Here is a 19594-nt window from a genome sequence, read left to right as displayed (position 1 = left end):
TATTAATGTATTTTGAGCTTCGAGATCCAGAAACACAATCCCTGAGCAATGAGCCCAACTTCACTTATACACAAGGTTTAACAAAGGGGCAGAAAACCCCAATCATGCCCAGGAGCACTTGCTCCCTATTACTCAGTAAAGCCTGCTCGAGGCACACAGAACCCAAATTTAAGAAAGAGCAACCGCTCTCAAAGTTCCAGCCTATCAAAGGCCACACCAAACTCCACCTTCAAGCTGACCTCCAAACACATGAAAACAGGGGTAAAAAAAAATACCCAACCTACTGAGGCCTATTCCGTAAAGAAACAGAACAATTACATGGCCCCCAAAATACCAACTTGAGAGGAGGCGAAACTGCGCTCCTAATACATTTCTTTAAAACCTACTTGGCACTAGGCCGCTTATGCAAGGGCTAATCCCATACTATGGACGTGACACGGTTGAAAAATGTTATGACATTACGAGTAGAAGGGAAACAGTTATAAAAACGTAGTCACCTCAAAACAAAATGAATGGGAGCTCGAGAGGGTTAGGCTCTCTCTATCCCAATTTGTAGTTAAAGAGACAGAATATACCAAGTGTCTTTTACATTTTAAATATAGGTTACAAGAGGAAAGTTTCAAACCCGCCCCGAGGGTTAAACTGCTGAGCTGGCAAGAAAATAAGTTATAAAACGGCCATTACCTGGTGGTTGAACTGCTGCCCGAAGAAAGAAGCGCTTCCCGCCCCCTGCTACATAATTATACAATGAGAGATGTTACTGAAGCGGCACCGAGACCAGAAAAACAGCAGTTTATATACCCTCGCGGAAAATTCGAGACGTTTCATGAATGAGAACCCACACCCCCCTCACTTTATTGGTTAGGGTCAAGCAACATATCCATGTTGGAGAAGATACACCTGATTGGTCAAAAATTAATTAAAGAAATTCGGGATTGGCTAAATTCAAAACTGGCGGAACGAAAGGATTAACATTGCCAACTCAAACAATGACTGAAAGAAATTTAACAAAGAGCAAACTTATACATACTAAATTTCTTCAAAAAAAAGTTCCTTCACTTCGCACTAGGGTGCACAATTGTAGTTCTTAAGTAGTGCCATCTAGAAGAGAATGTTCACACTTCTTACTACAGAGAAAACAAAAATAAATAAAAAAAGACACAGTTCAGAACTCGTCAAAATTTATAGTAATGACATCTTCTGAGAAATCTTAGCATTATTGTGGAAGTTAAAGTTCAAGCTTCCTCCGGTAGAGGAGTTTCAACTGGCGCAATGTTTGAATTAGCGGCGCGGAGGTGTACCGCCCGGTACAATCATATTTCCTGAAATCGTCGAAAACACCAAAATCCTCTTCTGGACGGCGCTTAAGAAGTTTCAAACACTGGTACATACCTTTGGTGGTGAAGAAATTTTGAGAAATCCAAACCTGGCCATTATTGATGAAGGAAGCCGCCACGAGGCCAGCAAACAAGACCTTGTTAGCAAGAATCCAGGAGAAATATAGTTGCAAAAATATAATCCAAGCAAATGGTAGGAGGTCTCCAACTAGTCCAACAGGGGTATATCCCCGTTAATCAGGTATTTACGGTGGTTTTAAGATAATCCACCACTGCATGGCGTAACACACACTCACACTCCCGTGCATGATGGCTGCCAGAAGCGAACTAACTCTCGCGTCAGGAAGCGAGGTGGAGGCAAGTCTCCTTGGTAGCAGGCGGACGCATGCGCAGTTATGCGCAGCCATACACGAAGTCAGAACGATGGCGCGCTGCATACAGTAACTTAAAAAGGTATATTGGTGAAAAGCCGATTGGCACAAATTTCCCATGGTACAAGACCAGTCCAAAAAGATTATAAAGGGAGGCTCACACTACTTAATACTGTCTCAGCCCTCCCGCTCCGAAACGACAACAAAATCTCATGCATATATCATCGATGATGTGGTGGTCACACATAAACTAAATTTGGGTGAAGTAGTCCGACTGAAAACGGCCACCAGGATAAACTAGTTTTAATTAGGAGTCCACATGACCAGGTTAATAGTTTAAGACACAGTTCCATATTACGTTGTTTTTCGAAATATTTGGCGGGGTGCGATCAACATCAGTGTCCAGAAACGTTAATCGAGCACTCAGAAAATCACCAGAGTAATGTTTTTCACCAAATAGAGAGCACAATGACCAGAGTTCACAAAATCTTCAGGTGCACCTGATATACTTTGGTTCTATGCATCACACGTTAAAACAGTGTCCAACAATAAACAAGTTCACCGTTGAGGTTAGGCATTTCCTACATAAATTTCAGGTATACCGACCGAAATCAAACCAAAACCACATGATTATTAGTCCACGCATCCAGGTTATTTCCTAAAGCTCGGTGGTAAATTAATTTTAATGCTAGAATACATTTACAAGTCTCCTTTGGTATTAAGGAAGTGCATGATCTCGTGTTGCAAAAAGGGTAACAAAAGGAGAATGAAACGCACCGGAAGACCCGGATGGGGGGGGCAAAAACCGCAAGAAGAGGGAGAAAAAGCAAAACAGGAAATTAAAACCACGTGAGTATTCAGTTACAAGGATCAATAGATCCGCCAATTAACTTTACATTATGCTAGTTACCAACAAACTAGCTGAGGCCCAGAGCTTTCCACTTGGTCCAATTTAGCACCGAAGGGAAATGAAGGGTCCATTAAACAACAATTAAGAAATCAATAGGAAATTACATAAAATATACTATGTTACTCTACCACGAAGGGTACCTAGCAAGGGCATGTAGAGAACCAATCAACAAGAACACATAGAAACATAGGGTACATACCAACACTTAGTACCAACCAAGACTAAGACTGATATCCCGAATAGATCATGAAAATAATGGAAGGGAAAGCAGTAATATTACTCAAGCACAAATCACCAAATGATAAATATATAAATAAAGATACAGGACCACTCCAAAGAATAGACGTCCTTGGAACATATGGTTTAGAATAACAGGAATTAAACTAAGAGGGCACATGAATGACCTATCAAATTACACTTATAGATACTGGAGTGACACACACACAACCACGGAGTGGCGAACTCGTCAATCGGTCCAAGGATCAGGAACGAGGGGTTGAGCAAAATACAAACCACACTGGGATCGACAATTTATCCTTGTTCACCAAGAAAACACAGGGAAGGACTCAATAATAGAAAACTAATACTTTGAACAGACCAAAGGAATACCATCAGTAAGAAGAGGCACAGAAACCACTCAAGTTACAGGGAGGTAAGACGGGCTACAGTAGAATCGATGGGCAATCAGGAGACTCCTATAGGTTACCAGATGGAAAAATTGCGATCAGTCAGTCATCCATAACGGCCACATCAAAGTACCACTACAAGAAATAAATGCACAGGGCAACGCGGTACAGAATAGTAACAACGAACCTAATTTTGAGTGAGGAAGAACAAGTCGAAAATCCCAGAGCCTACAGAAAACCAAACATTGCCCACCCGAAGGTTTACTTCCTCAGAGTAGTGGATTCAAAACCAATAGCCAAACCTACCGTGACACAGAGGTAAATTAAAGGACAAATCACATCCCAACCAAGGTGTCTTGACAGCCAAACATCGTAATCCCAAACACGATTACATAAATGACAAGCTAGAAACACGGGTCACTCATAGAGAGATTCAAGGATAGCCATCCTCAATGCGTGCTCACCGACCATTACACAAATTCAGCACAATACTAAGCAGAAATTACAACACCAAACCAGGTACAGATTAAGGACTAGGTCCATCCCACAGAAGCACAAAGGAGAAATATCCTCATGAAGGAAGTCCGACAGTACCACCGAAAACTCCATACGCCAACCGGTAGATAAGGAAAATTACACTACGTCACTAACGGTCCACAATTCAACAGGATCCAAACAACCCACAACAACATTACCAAGTTACAATACAAGAGATACAACCACAATGCTGTCAGGAGTGCACTAACCGAACGCCCACAGAAAAGAAATCGGAACCAGATTTTCTACATAACCCCAAAACGACCCCCAAAATCAAAAGGTTAGGAAGATAAATTCAGCCCAAAAACCAGTTACAGGTAAAATAATATCGAGCGTTCACGCATAGAATACCACGTTTAAAACAGCCGCGAAGAGTGCCCAAAGGAGGAGTGTCAGATCACTCAATCATGGATGAATACAAATATCAGTACCCGGAAAAAGAAACACCTTTAAGACACGCAGTCCATGCAGAAGACAAGCAGGGAACTTTTCCGACACCAATTGATAGTAAAACACCATAACCAGAAATCGTACAATATTAAAATGGCACAAATAGCAACCCAATCATGACTAAGCTCCACGCACCTTCAGACACGCGCACACAATGAAAGGATGATAAAATGGTAAACATTCAGGTATCAAACACACTCCCTGACATTCCATCCCAAACACACCATAGCCCAGCAATGATTAAGTCACAAGATGATCAAAGGGTCGAGCAGAAGGAATCCGATGCGGAGCCACTGAAGAAATAAGTCCTTGAAATTACATTCTAAACGCCTAGAGAAAACAGAGGATCAAACAGAAGCACAATTTAAGTTAGATGTCATTAGATTTCCACAATGGAACTTCGGTAGCGCGCCACACAAGCATAAGGTTTGATAACGTGGATATCCATCCCAAGGTATTAATACCACCATCACAAGACAATTAAGGAAAATCAATTTCTAACTACAGGATCCACACCGAGAAACAGTAATATACAAGGAGTACTAAATTAGAGTCACCAACCCAAGGCACAATAAGAACCAAATTGACTCACCCGCCAACCCACAGTATGTGTGCTAAGTACCACAAACGGTACAGGTCAGTTACCAAAGGTGCATCCATCCAGCGGAAGATGCGGTACAATTTTGCCAGATCAACCAGGTTTCATTTGTGAAACATGAACGCGCCTAATTCGTTTTGCTACAGGGTCACTTACCAAAATTGAAACCGGAGACAAGAACTCCAACACAGTGCACGGGCCTTGGTACCTAGGGGCAAGTTTTGCCGAAAATTTATTCACGGCCTTACTTATGGGGTAGCACCTAACATACACCAGATCACCAATATTCAATTTTGACGGTTTCCTACCTTTATCGTACTGCCTTTTGACCTTCTCGTATGACACAGCTAGATTCCTTTTTGCTTCGTTCCAGATCTTTTCAACATCATTAGGCCTAGATAGGTCCGGGAGAAGATCCTCAATACACAGAAGGTTAGACATAGGGGAGTACGGGGTATAGCCAAACATTAAAGACATAGGCGTCTTACCATGAGACTCATGAGTAGCGGAATTAAAAGCATGGGCCAACCAATGCAGACAGGAGTCCCATTTGGACTGGTTGTCATGATGATACGCTATCAACGCAGACTTTAGGTTCTGATTCAACCTCTCTGCATAAGAAGGATTTGGGTAGTATGGAGTAGTGGTGACATGGGAGATGCCCAACTCAAACAGATACCTTTTGAAAGTGTTACTGGTGAAAGAACTAAGAACTTAGGTGGGCCAAAGGATGCGAAGACAGAATTTAGACAGGAGATAGAGGTACGTGAATTAGTGGACCTGGTGGGGAAGAACCAACAGAACCGGGAGAAGGCATCAATACAGACAAAAATGTGGGTGTTTCCCAAGGAAGATCGGGGGAGGGGACCTACGAAATCGATGAACAGTCGCTCCATAGGGCGCGAAGCTTGTGATGAAGACAATAATCCCACCCGATTATTCAAATTAGGTTTGCTGATGGCGCAAGATTTACAGGATTTGACCATGTTCCTGATATCACTATCCATTTTCTTCCAAACAAAGAATTGCCTAATTTTCAGACGAGTTTTGAAATTTCCTAGATGACCGCCAAGGGGAGAGCAGTGGTAATATTTAAAGATGACAGGTACCAGAACTTTTGGAACGACAATTTTGAAATTATGGTCCTTGCGACCCTTACAACAGAGAACACCCTTAGATAAGGAGTAAGGTTTTACTTCGGTCCCACTACTGATTGTATCAATGATGTTTTTCAGATCCGGATCAGTTTTTTGATGATCTCCAATTTCTTGGTACAGCAAAGGGAAATCGGTGAGGATGGCACTAACCCCTACGGTGTTGACAGCAAGCTCATCGACACACGGGTTGGCTTCAGCACAAGGATTACCTTCAAACATCCTGCTCAAGCCATCGGCAATGACGTTCTCTGAACCACGAATGTGTCGAACATTGGAATTAAAGGATGAGATCCGTAATGCCCATCTAGTTATCCTACAGGTCCTTTATGGTCGGTTCAACACCCAAGAAAGAGCCTGGTTATCGGTCTCTAGATCAAAGTTGACGTGTTCAATGAATGATCGAAATTTTTCCAGTGCAAACAGCACAGCTAGACACTCTAGTTCATAAATGGAGTACTTAGATTCCAGATCATTGAGGACCCTGGATACGTAAGCCACCGGCCTACGCCCATCTTCATGTTCTTCAAATCAAATCAAAATCTCTTTATTTGCAAATGAGGTGTCTACCTCGGTGGCAAATGGTACACTAAAATACATTATTGTCAAGCACTAAATATTAAATTAACAAGAGAAGAAAATTTTTCCTATAATACAATATTATACAATTTACGCTAACAATGTTTTCTATTAAACACACAGCTCATCCTTAATAAGTTTATATTGTTTACAAAATTCTACTTATAATATCTCCTGTACTACTTACAAATATAGTCAACTGATATACAGTATGTGGAATTACTTCAAATAATACTATACAACTGGTATAACATTAATATTTACATTGCATTTATTTATTTTTATATTTTTTTTTTTTTTACCCGTTCTGAATCCTAAGTAGCATAACGACCTGCTGCGTCTTAACCAGAGCCCCTTTTGCCACCACTTTTCAGAGTTCCTGAAGGGCCTTCGCAGCTACCGTAGCGGTCCCAGGGCCCTCGAAGTCCCCACTGTACTTCACCCCTACAGACAGTCCCCTACTTTGGCTGTCCAAACTCCTTAGACCAGGGGATGGAATTAATTTATTCACACACATTTTTTTTATTTACAATAACCTGCACTGGTCGAATGCCCTCTAACACTTCATTTATTTTCTCTGTTGCTGTTTATTCTCTTCTTGAATATCTGTACAGATTTTGGAAAAGGATCAAACACTACCCCTGGTAAACTGTTCCACTCCTTCACACCCTTCCCAATGAATGAAAATTTACCCCAATCGCTTCTGCTAAAATTCCTTCTAATTTTATATTTGTGGTAACAGAACGCCAGCAATAGCACGCCCGGAGGCATCAGTTTGGACAATGAAATGCTTCTCAAAATCAGGAATAGCTAACACAGGCGTATTAGTCAATGCGACCTTCAATGAACTGAAAGCTTCCTCCTGGGCATTACCCCAAGTAAATTTTACATTCTTCCTCCTAAGGTCGTTCAACAGGGCAGCTACCTCAGCAAAGTTAGGGATGAATTTTCTAAAAAAATTGACCATACCGATGAATCGGGCAACGCCCTTGACATCTTTGGGAAGTGGGAAATCCCTAATGGCTTGAGTTCTGGAATGATCAATGGAAACGCCTTCAGAAGAAACTATATGTCCTAAGAAAGACACGCTGGGTCTGGCGAAAGCTACCTTTGATAACTTCACTGTAAGGCCGGCTTTCTTTAACCGTTGCAATACTTCCCTGACGTGCACCATATGTTCATCGAAGGTATTCGAATAGATTACCAAATCATCCAGGTAATTAAAGACGTAGTTGAACTTAATGTCCGAGAGAATGGAATTTAGCAGCCTCGACAACACGGCTGCTCCACAACTGAGCCCGAACGGAAGCCTGAGGAACTCATACAAGTTCCAGTCGGTTATAAAGGCAGTGAGGGGAATGGATCTCTTCGATAAAGGCACTTGGTAATATGCCTGGTTCAAATCCAGGACAGTGAAAAATTTCGCTCCCGAGAACCATCCAAAACAAGTATGAAGGTTGGGTAGAGGAATAGATTGGAGTACAATCTTGCTATTTAGGGCCCTATAGTCTATCACAGCTTGATAACCACCAGAAGGTTTGGGTACCAAGAACACAGGGGACGTGTACGGAGAAGTGGAAGGTCTGATCACTCCGTCTCTCTCCATTTGCTCAACAATTTTCTTTAGTTCCAACATATGGGGTGGGGAAAGGCAGTAAGGAGGGGATCAAACAGGCTGTGGGTCAGACAACTCGATATCATACTCGAGTACGTCGGTCAAGCCTAACTTACTAGTGAACACATCGGGAAATTCCTTGCAAAGATCACGAACTTGACGTGCTTCGGCATCTCCTAAATGATTCAGGTCAAGCCGATCAATGTCACTAGGCTCATCTGACTCAGGGTAACCCACACACAAAACATTAGGCATTTTCAAGAGAACGTTAATCAATTCAAATTTCAAATCAGGGGAAAATTTAAAAAAGAAATTTTGACACTGAGGATCCAAAACAACACCGGCCCAAGATAGAAAATTGGTACCCAGAATAATGTTACATGATAAATTAGATGTCACCAAGCACTTGATTTTCCAAGTGAAATTTCCACGCATCTTAGATTAGAGGGTTTTATTTCCAGAAGTTTACACGAGGATTTCTTTTGACGATACCAGGCGTAATTCATCAAACATACTACACTTCCAGTATCGAGAAGGGCATCCACAGTTTCATTATTGACCTCGACAAACGTGCAAGTACCAGAGGTGGGGACATGAGCAGAAATACTATTGCACATGGGGGGACACACAGGTTTTTTACGAGATTCAGGATTTACAATCTTAGTATGGGCAGACCTTCCCGTTTGCTTTCTAGTCATTGAGTACCATTTCGGCTTACCAAGGGGCAATTTTTTTTAACATGCTGTCTAGAGCCACAGGAATAACAAGCGTTTGGACCACGTTTAACGTCAGGACAGGAATTCCTTAGATGATTTCGGGACCCACAGTTGTAACATTTATGGGTATTCACTTCTTTAGGTGTTGACGGAAGGAAGGGATAATTGGGAGTAGTAGGGGGAGGAAAATTCACTGGTCTAGAGGCATCCCCATGTTTGACATCTTCAGCAAAGGAACAGGCCTCTTCCAATACTTGAAAGGTAGTAGGGCAACGGGTTAAGGAAAGATAGGAGCGATACGCAGGAGATATTCCTTTTAAAATTCTAGAGACCATTTCACTTTCTGGGACTGAAATTCTAAAAACCTTGCGAAAGAATCACAGATCTAGCACATAAGTTAGTAGGTTCTCATGCAGGAACTGGGTTCGGAAGCAGTGTTGGGGCACAAGACTTTGAAGAGCAAGTGAGGGAATCGACTGAGTACACATTACCAGTTTCAGTCAACTCCACAAGAAACCGTAGGAATCTGATACTCTCCTCGATAGAATTTACAGAAAAACTCTTTACTCCGTGAAAAACTTCCTTTAAGCAGTTAGGCGATGACGCCGAATTTAGCTTAGAGACTAAGCTTTCCAGTAAAGGAGCTGTCACACAACACGGACCTTGGGCATGGGATGAGGACACAATTTGGTGGGAAGGAATGCTCAGGGTAGGTACAATAGGGTTAAGACCAGTAGAAATAGTACAATTCTCCATATCTCTGTTAATTAATAGCAAATCTAAATCAGCGGTGATACCAGAAACCACGGTTAACAACCTAGCACATTCTGACACAAAAACAGAATCAGGCTTAATGGACAATATGTCCTGAATTCGGCCCGAGTAGTGGCTTGCTCTGGCCCTCAGCCGGGTTACTTGGGCTTTCGACGGAGGCAATTCAATAAATTGTTCGCGAATAATGTTAATTTCGTTAAGATTCTCACAGATTAAATTAAGGCATTCACCCACTCGACTCCTGTCAATAATAAGTAAGTTAATGGGGACCTGGGAGTTGGCTGATAGCAAGGCAGCACATTCAGCAACAGTACGGGCAGGTTCAAGGCCACGAATGGATAACTCGTACTCCAACTCGGCACGACGTAGGAAGGAGGGGTTCGTAACGGCACGCGCCATGGTAGCAAACATGGAACAAAATAATTAAAAAATTACACAAGATCCTTGCACCCCCTTTCACAATAATAGTTAACAATAGCCAATTATTTTCTTAAATTTTGTTTTCCACTCACCAACATTCAATATAGCACTGCAGTGAACAAGGGAGACGGGGAGGAAAATAGGCTGCACAAGGCAGAAACAATAGATACTAGGCAGCAGAGCCACGATTAAACAACAACAACAACAACCATCACAGCTCTGGTAACACTCCAGCCGGGTTCAGAACAACAGTGGAACAACAAAACAACCACTGCTCTGATACCACTCAAACCGGCACCACCCTCTAGGTCCCCGGTACAACCTAGGGATGATGGGTTTATAACCTTACCCACCAGAGTGAGAGGAGAAGAGAGAGGGAAAAAGAGTGAGAGAGAGAGAGAGACCCTGGTGTGAAGGTTGCTAGCGTGTCCACCCCAAAATAGAAGTTTAAGCGAACACGAGGGAGAACAAAGGGCACAAGTAAAACAACCAAACAAAGGTCCGAGCACAATAAAATAACATGAAACCTTAGAAATTACCCAAAGGAAGAAGTTAGCACACTTACCGAAGGCAGCGGAGGAAGATGATTTAAGGCTGTGGAAGCAAATACTCAAGAAAATTGGTGACAGTGCTCCACCGAACGTGGCGAATGAAAACCAACACTTTAATGGAATCAAAAGAACTTTAATTGAAAAGTAAATTGGAGGTAACAAATTAAATCTTTAAGCTGAGAAAACCTAGGTTTATTTTAAGAGGAAAAACCATAATCAGTAAATAAATCCAACGTAAAGTAAAAAAAAGGGTGAAATGTAAATAACAGTTAAAGATAATAAAATTAATCAGAAAATACCTGGTATAGTTTGGAAATAATTAACACATTAGTAATCAACAATTAAGAAAAGTAGATATTCTTTAACAAATAATAAATTATTATTATTATGAAAACAACGAAATAAGAAAAGAAAAGGTTGACCTCCGTACCTTAATGTTTGGTTAAAATAAAATGTGATTTGAAAACAACAGCAAACAAGTCGACCTCCTTACATTGATACTAGCTTGAATAAGGTTAAAATAATATGTGATCAATCACGGATAATTAATTAATTAAAAATACCATACTCAGTTAACAAGGTTTTCAGTTAAATTAATGGCTTCTCATGATTACCATAATTAATTCATTCAATTTCCACCGAGGACAGTTTCCAAGATAAATAGAAATTTTACATAGAAATTACACAACCACCCGGACCAAGAAAAGGTAAAACAACATTAAAGGGTGGCCAAAATTATTTAATGAACTTTTAAAAACAGCAAACGATACACACAACACAAAAATATATAATTCAAGATCCACACAGGATCCGTGCGCCTGACTACAACATAAAATCCCGACAACAATCACCCACACAAACAGTTGCCAAGGTAACAACCAAACAAAAGCAACGCCTCCAAAAAAAACAAGGAGGAAGACAGGCTAGAGAAAATAATTCACAGAAAACCCCAGGGGGGGGGAAAGAAAACATACCCAACAAAGGGGAAAACAAATCACAGGAATGCAAACAGAAACCCCAAGGAAAGCTAAACCCGCTATCTTGGAGAATGTACCTTGGTTCACAAGGAAAGTTACAATTTAAGATGCAAAAAAAACTTTTATTTTAATTCTAAATTAAATATCCCAATTCAGTTCACTGTGGACCTTCCACGTTAGTGTGATTAGTTGCCGAAACTGATTTTCAGACTTTCATAACCGCACACGCCAATAAGTACCAATTTAACAACGAAGTCAAATCGTTATTATTATTATTATTATTATTATTATCATATTTCCTGAAATCGTCAAAAATACCAAAATCCTCTTCTGGACGGCGCTTAAGAAGTTTCAAACACTGGTACATACCTTTGGTGGTGAAGAAATTTTGAGAAATCCAAACCTGGCCATTACTGATGAAGGAAGCCGCCACAAGGCCAGCAAACAAGACCTTGTTAGCAAGAATCCAGGAGAAATATAGTTGCAAAAATATAATCCAAGCAAATGGTAGGAGGTCTCCAACTAGTCCAACAGGGGTATATCCCCGTTAATCAGGTATTTACGGTGGTTTTAAGATAATCCACCACTGCATGGCGTAACACACACTCACACTCCCGTGCATGATGGCTGCCAGAAGCGAACTAACTCTCGCGTCAGGAAGCGAGGTGGAGGTAAGTCTCCTTGGTAGCAGGCGGACGCATGCGCAGTTATGCGCAGCCATACACGAAGTCAGAACGATGGCGCGCTGCATACAGTAACTTAAAAAGGTATATTGGCGAAAAGCCGATTGACACAAATTTCCCATGGTACAAGACCAGTCCAAAAAGATTATAAAGGGAGGCTCACACTACTTAATACTGTCTCACTTTCTTCAACCCAACCATTAGGATCTTTTTTTTTTTTTGTGCTAGTTGTTTTACGTCGCACCGACACGGATAGGTCTTACGGCGACGATGGGCCAGGAAAGGGCTAGGAGTGGGAAGGAAGCGGCCGTGGCCTTAATTAAGGTACAGCCCCGGCATTTGCCTGGTGTGAAAATGGGAAACCACGGAAAACCATTTTCAGGGCTGCCGACAGTGGGGTTCGAACCTACTATCTCCCGAATACTGGATACTGGCCGCACTTAAGCGACTGCAGCTATCGAGCTCGGTACCATTAGGATCTAGAAATCTCACTCCAAGTTTCCCACATACCCACTCCATAGTCTCATTTAACCCTTTGACCGCCAGCCTCATGTCCATGTCCTATACCGCCAAGGCCTAATGAGCACTTTTTACCTTGCAGTAAATTATTCGTAATAACTTCTGTTCAATTTATGTAAATTGGATGGGCATTTTTTTGTTTCGAAGGCAATGCCTCAGACTATTTATTGATGTAAATTAATGCACCTTTATTTTAAAAATTTATTATTTTAAGAAGTGATAATTCAAATAAATATTTCCTTTCTTTGAAAAAAAAGTATTTCACTATCAAAAACTGGTAAGAAAAGAGATATTTTTACTATCAAAACCTGCATTATTTTAGAGAGCTGGTGTTTCCTATGCTATATATTAAAAAAATAGAGCCTTATGTATAATATTACAGTTACAATATTTTTATTATTATTATTATTATTATTATTATTACATTAACGTGAAATTTTCTAATCTTACATTATACGCAAATGCTGCAGTTTCTGGTTCGTTTTAAGTAAAAAGTTACTACTAATGTATATTTCACACATACTTGACGCTCAAAAGTTCACTTTTTGCCTTAAAAATATGATACAAGAAATTATTTATTTACTAATATTTACACATGTTTATGATGGGCTCTAGCAAATGTGCTTAGGGAGGCACAAATGGTATACACTCTTCTTACTCTGTTTACAAATGTATCTGGTCTTTTTTCCATTTACCACCTTGACCAGTACTACTCTTTCTGAATACGGAACAGTTCCATTCCTTTTTTTTTTTTTCGGTAAAATAGTAATGGGTTCGCTACCCGCCCGCAGGAGATAAATTGCCGCTTGGCCACCTAGCCACTCGGCAGCAAGTTCCTCAACTAAACTTGTTGTATATAGTCTTATTTAATCCAAAACTAGTCCAAAACATGTTATCATACATTATTAAAACGAATAAATAACTTGGAAAGTACTTTTTCCGGAATGTCCAATCAATCGGACGTTGGCGTTTTTAGACTGAACCTCGAACGTCTGATCTATCGGACTTTGGCGGTTAAAGGGTTAAACCCCAATCACCTTCCAGTCAGTATCCCTCCTCCACAGTATTCCACTGATAACAATCTCTACTTTCCTAAACTTCACCTGTGCTGCAGATCCCACACATCCCACTCTATGTGGGTACCTATACCTGCTTGCGCTCCATTATTACCAATGTGAAAATCAAAATGAAACACTACCACACCTGTCCCTCCTCCTTCTCTTCTATTTTCCTCAATATCTGCCTCAACCTAATTCCCTAATTCCTGGATAACACTCCACCCTGGTTCCCTTTCCTCCACACACTTTCTTGACATGTCTAACAATGGAATCCCCCACAACCAGAGCCTCAACCCTACTCATCACTTTTGACCCCCTCCCCTCCTGGTCAGCCCTATCATTCCTGAAAGCTGCAGAAGCTACTTCCCCCTCCCTCTTCTCCCTCCCAGGTCCCTGTTCCACCTGTCTTTTCTTATCCTCTACTCCACATTTCCCTTTCCTACCTTTCCCCTTCCTCCTACTTCCACACCTCTCAACTACAGTTCCTGTTCCTCATCTTCCCTCTGTTGTTCTACCTACAGTGACTTGTACCAATTTCTCACAGACACCTGTCCTGATCCTGAATAGAACCCTTGGCCTGTAATCTCCTTCCCCTCAAAACATTAGACCACCTGTCTTCTACAATTCCCCCTTTTCCTTCCCATCCCACTTTTATGCCTACTGTATCCTGTACACTGTTTGAGTGAGGCCTACCTTCATCCCCATCTTCTGTGAGAATCCTAATTATATCCCTCAAACTCTCCAACTCCTCCCTCATACTCCTTATTACCTGGCCACACCCACAGTTCCTACACTTGCACTCCTCAGCCATTCTTTACACAAAAATGAAAATTAAAAATAAAATATTCTGTGCAAAGAAAAAATGAAAGGAAAGAAATATTGTCAAGGATAGTACACAACGATCACACGTCAATAAGGTAATTAATAACATATTGTAATTAAGATACGTCTGAACGTAGTTTAAAATTATTGTAGTGTATTGCAGTATCTTATTCTATTATTGTAAAATATTTGTGTAGTATAGTAGAGGTATGTGTAGAAACTAGAATTCCGTTGTAGTAATTAGGGTAGGCTACACTACAATACTACTTAGCCATACTATATTTTTATCCTACAACAGAATGAAAACTGCCGTTAATTACTGAATAACAAAAGGGGGCTTAGAACTAGAAATTATCATGAATACACCAATCAGCTGATTCTTGTATTTGTTTACTCAACTACCATATACTCTCTGAACTCATTGGAATGCAGCAAACAATCCAAAGACTGCATTTTCTTTAACTTCCTTTTTTAAATTGAAATTTACAGGCGTATCATGTTATTTAATTGAATAAATTATAATATAATTATAAATAATAAATTAATACCTTTGTGATAGTTTGAATGGATATTTATACAAAATACGAGGTCTATCGTCTGCATGAATGTAAAAGCTACAGAAGTTACAACTCCTTTGTAAGTATTATACCAACGAACCTACTGATATTATTAAAAAGAATTTAAAAAGTTAATATTATACATACATTATAATTAAAGACTGTTATGCCTTTCAGCGTTCAGTCTGCAAGCTTCTGTGAATTTACTACACGTCACCACAATCCTCTTTTGCAACTAGTGCTGTGGCCTCATTTAGTTCTATACCTCTTATCTTTAAATCGTTAGAAACTGAGTCTAACAATCGTCGTCTTGGTCTCCCTCTACTCCTCTTACCCTCCATAACTGAGTCCATTGTTCTCCTAGGTAACCTATCCTCCTCCATTCGTCTCACATGACCCCACCACCAAAGCTGGTTTATGCGTACAGCTTCATCCATTGAGTTCATTCCTAACATAGTCTTTATCTCCTCGTTCCAAGTATCCTCCTGCCATTGTTCCCACCTGTTTGTACCAGCAATCATTCTCACTACTTTCATGTCTGTTACTTCTAACTTATGAATAAGATATCCTGGGTCCACCCAACTTTCACTCCCGTAAAGCAAAGTTGGTCTGAAAACAGATTGATGTAAAGATAGTTTCGTCCGGGAGCCGACTTCCTTCTTACAGAACACTGTTGATTGCAACTGCGAGCTCACTGCATTAGCTTTATTACACCTTGATTCAATCTCACTTACTATATTACCATCCTGGGAGAACACACAATCTAAATACTTGAAATTATCTACCTGTTTCAGCTTTGTATCACCTATCTGACATTCAATTTATTCTTCAAGAGGCTAATTTTCATATCATACTCATTGCACCTATTTTCAAGTTCCAAGATATTAGACTGCAGGCTTTCGGCATAATCTGCCATTACAACCAAGTTGTCAGTATCGGCCAGACTGCTTACTACATTTCCACCTATTTCAATCACTCCCTGCCACTTTATACCTTTCAGCAGATGATCCAAGTATACTACAAACAGCAAAGGTGAAAGATTACAGACTTGTCTAACCCCTGTAAGTACCCTGAACCAAGAACTCATTCTAGCATAAATTCTCACTGAAGCCCAATTGTCAACATAAATGCCTTTGATTGATTTTAATAATCTACCTTTAATTCCATAATCCCCCAGTATAGCGAACATCTTTTCTCTCTGTATCCTGTCATATGCTTTCTCTAGATCTACGAAACATAAACACAACTGTCTATTCCCCTCGTAACATTTTTCAATTACCTGACGCATACTGAAAATCTGACCCTGACAGTCCCTCTGTGGTCTGAAACCACACTCGTTTTCATCCAACTTCCCCTCAACCACTGATAGCACCCTCCCTTCCAAGATGGCAGTGAATAATTTGCCTGGTATACTAATCAATGAGATATCTCGACAGTTGTTGCAAACTTTCCGGTTCCCTTGCTTAGAGGTAGGTGCTATTACTGCTTTGGTCCAATATGAAGGTACCTTACCATAACTCTATGCTAATCTTACTACTTTGCATTGCAAGTTATAAATCTCATTCCATATTGACGGTTGTCTTTTTATAAATAAAAGTATCTATAAAAATGATAAGGAGGATTTTATAGATACTTTAATTTGTAAAGTAATCTTACTACTCTATGAAGCCATTTCATCAGTGTTTTCCCACTATACTTCACCATTTCTAGTCTAATTTCATCTACACCTGCTGCTTTATGACAATGGAATTTACTTACCATCCTTTCCACTTCCCTCAAGCGTAATTTCACCAACACATTTTCCTCCTCCCCATGAGCTCCGTTGTTTGCTACAACACCTGGAAAGTTTCCTTTTACGCTGAGAAGATTTTCAAAATATTCTCTCCACCTCTCCAGTGATTCCCTGGGATCTATTATGAGTTCACCTGAATTACCCAAAACACTGTTCATTTCCTTTTTCCCTCCCTTCCTAAGATTATTTATTACTGTCCATAAAGATTTCCCTGCTGCTTGACTTAGCCTTTCCAGGTTATTACCAAAATCTTCTCATGATTTCTTTTTAGATTCGACAAATATCTGTATTGCTCTTTCTTTCATCTATGTACAATTCCCTGTCTGCATCGACCTTTGTTTGGAGCCATTTCTGATAAGCCTTCTTTTTACGTTTACAAGCTGCTCTCACTTCATCATTCCATCAGGATGTTCGCTTTTTTCCGTCTTTACACACAGTCATTACTATGCATTTCCTTGCTGTTTCTACTACAGCATTCCTTTTCTTTCTATATCCTGATCCCGCTTACTGTACACTGTTCGAAACTTCTCAATAATCATATCCATGTACTTCTGTCTAATTTCCTCATCCTGGAGATTTTCTACCCTTATTCATTTGCAGACAGATTTTACTTTCTGTACCCTAGGCCTAGAGATACTTAGTTCACTACAGATCAGATAGTGGTCTGTTCATCGAAAAATCCCAAAAAAACCTGTACATTCCTAACAGTCTTCCTCAATTCGAAGTCGGTTAAGACATAGTCTATTACGGATCTAGTACTCCTAGCCTCCCATGTGTAGCGGTGAATAGCCTTATGCTTGAAGGATGTATTCGTAACTGCTAAACCCATACTAGAACAGAAGTCCAGCAAACGCTTACCATTCACATTAACTTCCATATCTTCCCCACATTTACCAATCACCCTTTCGTATCCTTCAGTTCTATTTCCAACTCTCGCATTGAAGTCGCCCATTAGCACCGTCCTATCCTTCCTGTTGACCATGACTACGAAGTCACTCAATGCTTCATAAAATTTGTGAACTTCATCCTCATCTGCACCCTCACATGGTGAATACACTGAAACAATTCTCGTCCTAATTCCTCCAACTGCCAAATCTACCCACATCATTCGCTCATTTACGTGCCTAACAGAAACTATGTTACATGCAATAGTATTCCTGATAAACAGTCCTACCCCATACTCTGCCCTTCCCTTTTTAACACCTGTCAAGTACACTTTATAATCTCCTATCTCTTCCTTGTTATCTCCCCTTACCCAAATATCACTTAATCCTAGCACATCCAGATGCATCCTCTTTGCTGACTCAGCCAGTTCTACTTTCTTTCTTCTCTCAGCTCCATTAATATTGATAGCTCCCCAACAAATTCCATTTCGCTCGCCAAGTTGCTTCCAAGGAGTCTCTCGCCTGTCAAATGGGAGTGGGACTCGTCACTCCCATAGGTCCGAGGCTTGGTTAAAATGTTCTGAGCTTGGTAAATTCATGAAGCAGGATGCTACTACACATAGTCCAAGCGAGGATCTCTCCTCTAACGGGTTAGGAACCATGGTGGATTGTATAGATCTGGCCGCCTGAGCACAAGGAGGGCCACAACTCAGAATATGTCCGAGATGCCCTCTCCCATTCCATAGCAACTGGTATCCCGACTCTCAGGACCACTTACTAGGCCACTCAGCCATTGGCCATGATTCACGAACTAGGACATGACTACAGTAACCCACACCATGAACCATTTCCTAGAAAACTTCATCTACTGAGCTACTTGATATACTGTAAAATTAAAATAAATACAGTATCACTATTCTCAATTTCTACCAACAAGCACTAAACACCAATATATAAATAGCACTAAATGGATCACACTCATACACAAATTGAACAATTTCAATAGGTTTTAACTACTTTATCACTACAACAATGTAAGAGCACTCCCAACAGCCGACCATTCATAAGCGCGTCAACAAGTCTTCGCGGGTTAAACTAAAGCAATTCAATTCACTCACCTGCACAGACATCTTGGCAGTAGGATCATGATTATCCCAAAATGAATCCAGTAACTTTTGGTAAGTTATTTCATTTGGGTCATAATCAATATCGATTGACTCAGTATGATCTCCTCTGAAATTAAGAGAAAATAAATGTTAGTTATACACCAACTACATAAGCATGAAGTAAATATAAGAAGACATTCCTTTCTTACAATTCGCTATGTCGCACTGACACAGATAGGTCTTATGACGGCGATGGGATAGGAAAGGACTTGGAGTAGGAAGGAAGCGGGTGTGGCCTTTGTTATGGGGGGGGTTACCCATGGAGCAGAAAGTGGTGAAAGAAGGTGCTGGGGTGAATGGGTCTAACTACAATATCAAGGTTGATTTAAAACTTTAACAAAGTAGTTCCTTCACTGAAAGAAACTGAAATACAAACAAGATCAAGAACCATCCTAGAGATAATCATATAAACATAAATACTTCAGGAGCTGTAGATAAAGCAGACGTCCTCATCTTCACAGATGGATCAAAAACGCAAAACCATGTCGGAGCAGGAAT

At 40.5% G+C, this 19594-nt stretch overlaps 1 protein-coding gene across 1 annotated transcript in view; it reads right to left on the bottom strand.

Moving 5' to 3' along the window:
• Positions 1–19594, bottom strand: part of MsrA (methionine sulphoxide reductase A) — an 80414-nt gene that overhangs the window by 35325 nt on the left and 25495 nt on the right. Inside the window, exon 3 of the mRNA XM_067155649.2 lies at positions 19049–19163. Within this exon, the coding sequence (XP_067011750.2) occupies positions 19049–19163 (115 nt within the window). The remainder of the gene's footprint in view (positions 1–19048; positions 19164–19594) is intronic.

Source organism: Anabrus simplex, chromosome 1 (genome assembly GCF_040414725.1).
Source record: "Anabrus simplex isolate iqAnaSimp1 chromosome 1, ASM4041472v1, whole genome shotgun sequence".
NCBI lineage: Eukaryota > Metazoa > Arthropoda > Insecta > Orthoptera > Tettigoniidae > Anabrus > Anabrus simplex.
The sequence above is the reverse complement of the archived record's forward strand: the minus strand, read 5'-3'. Positions and strand labels throughout refer to the sequence as shown.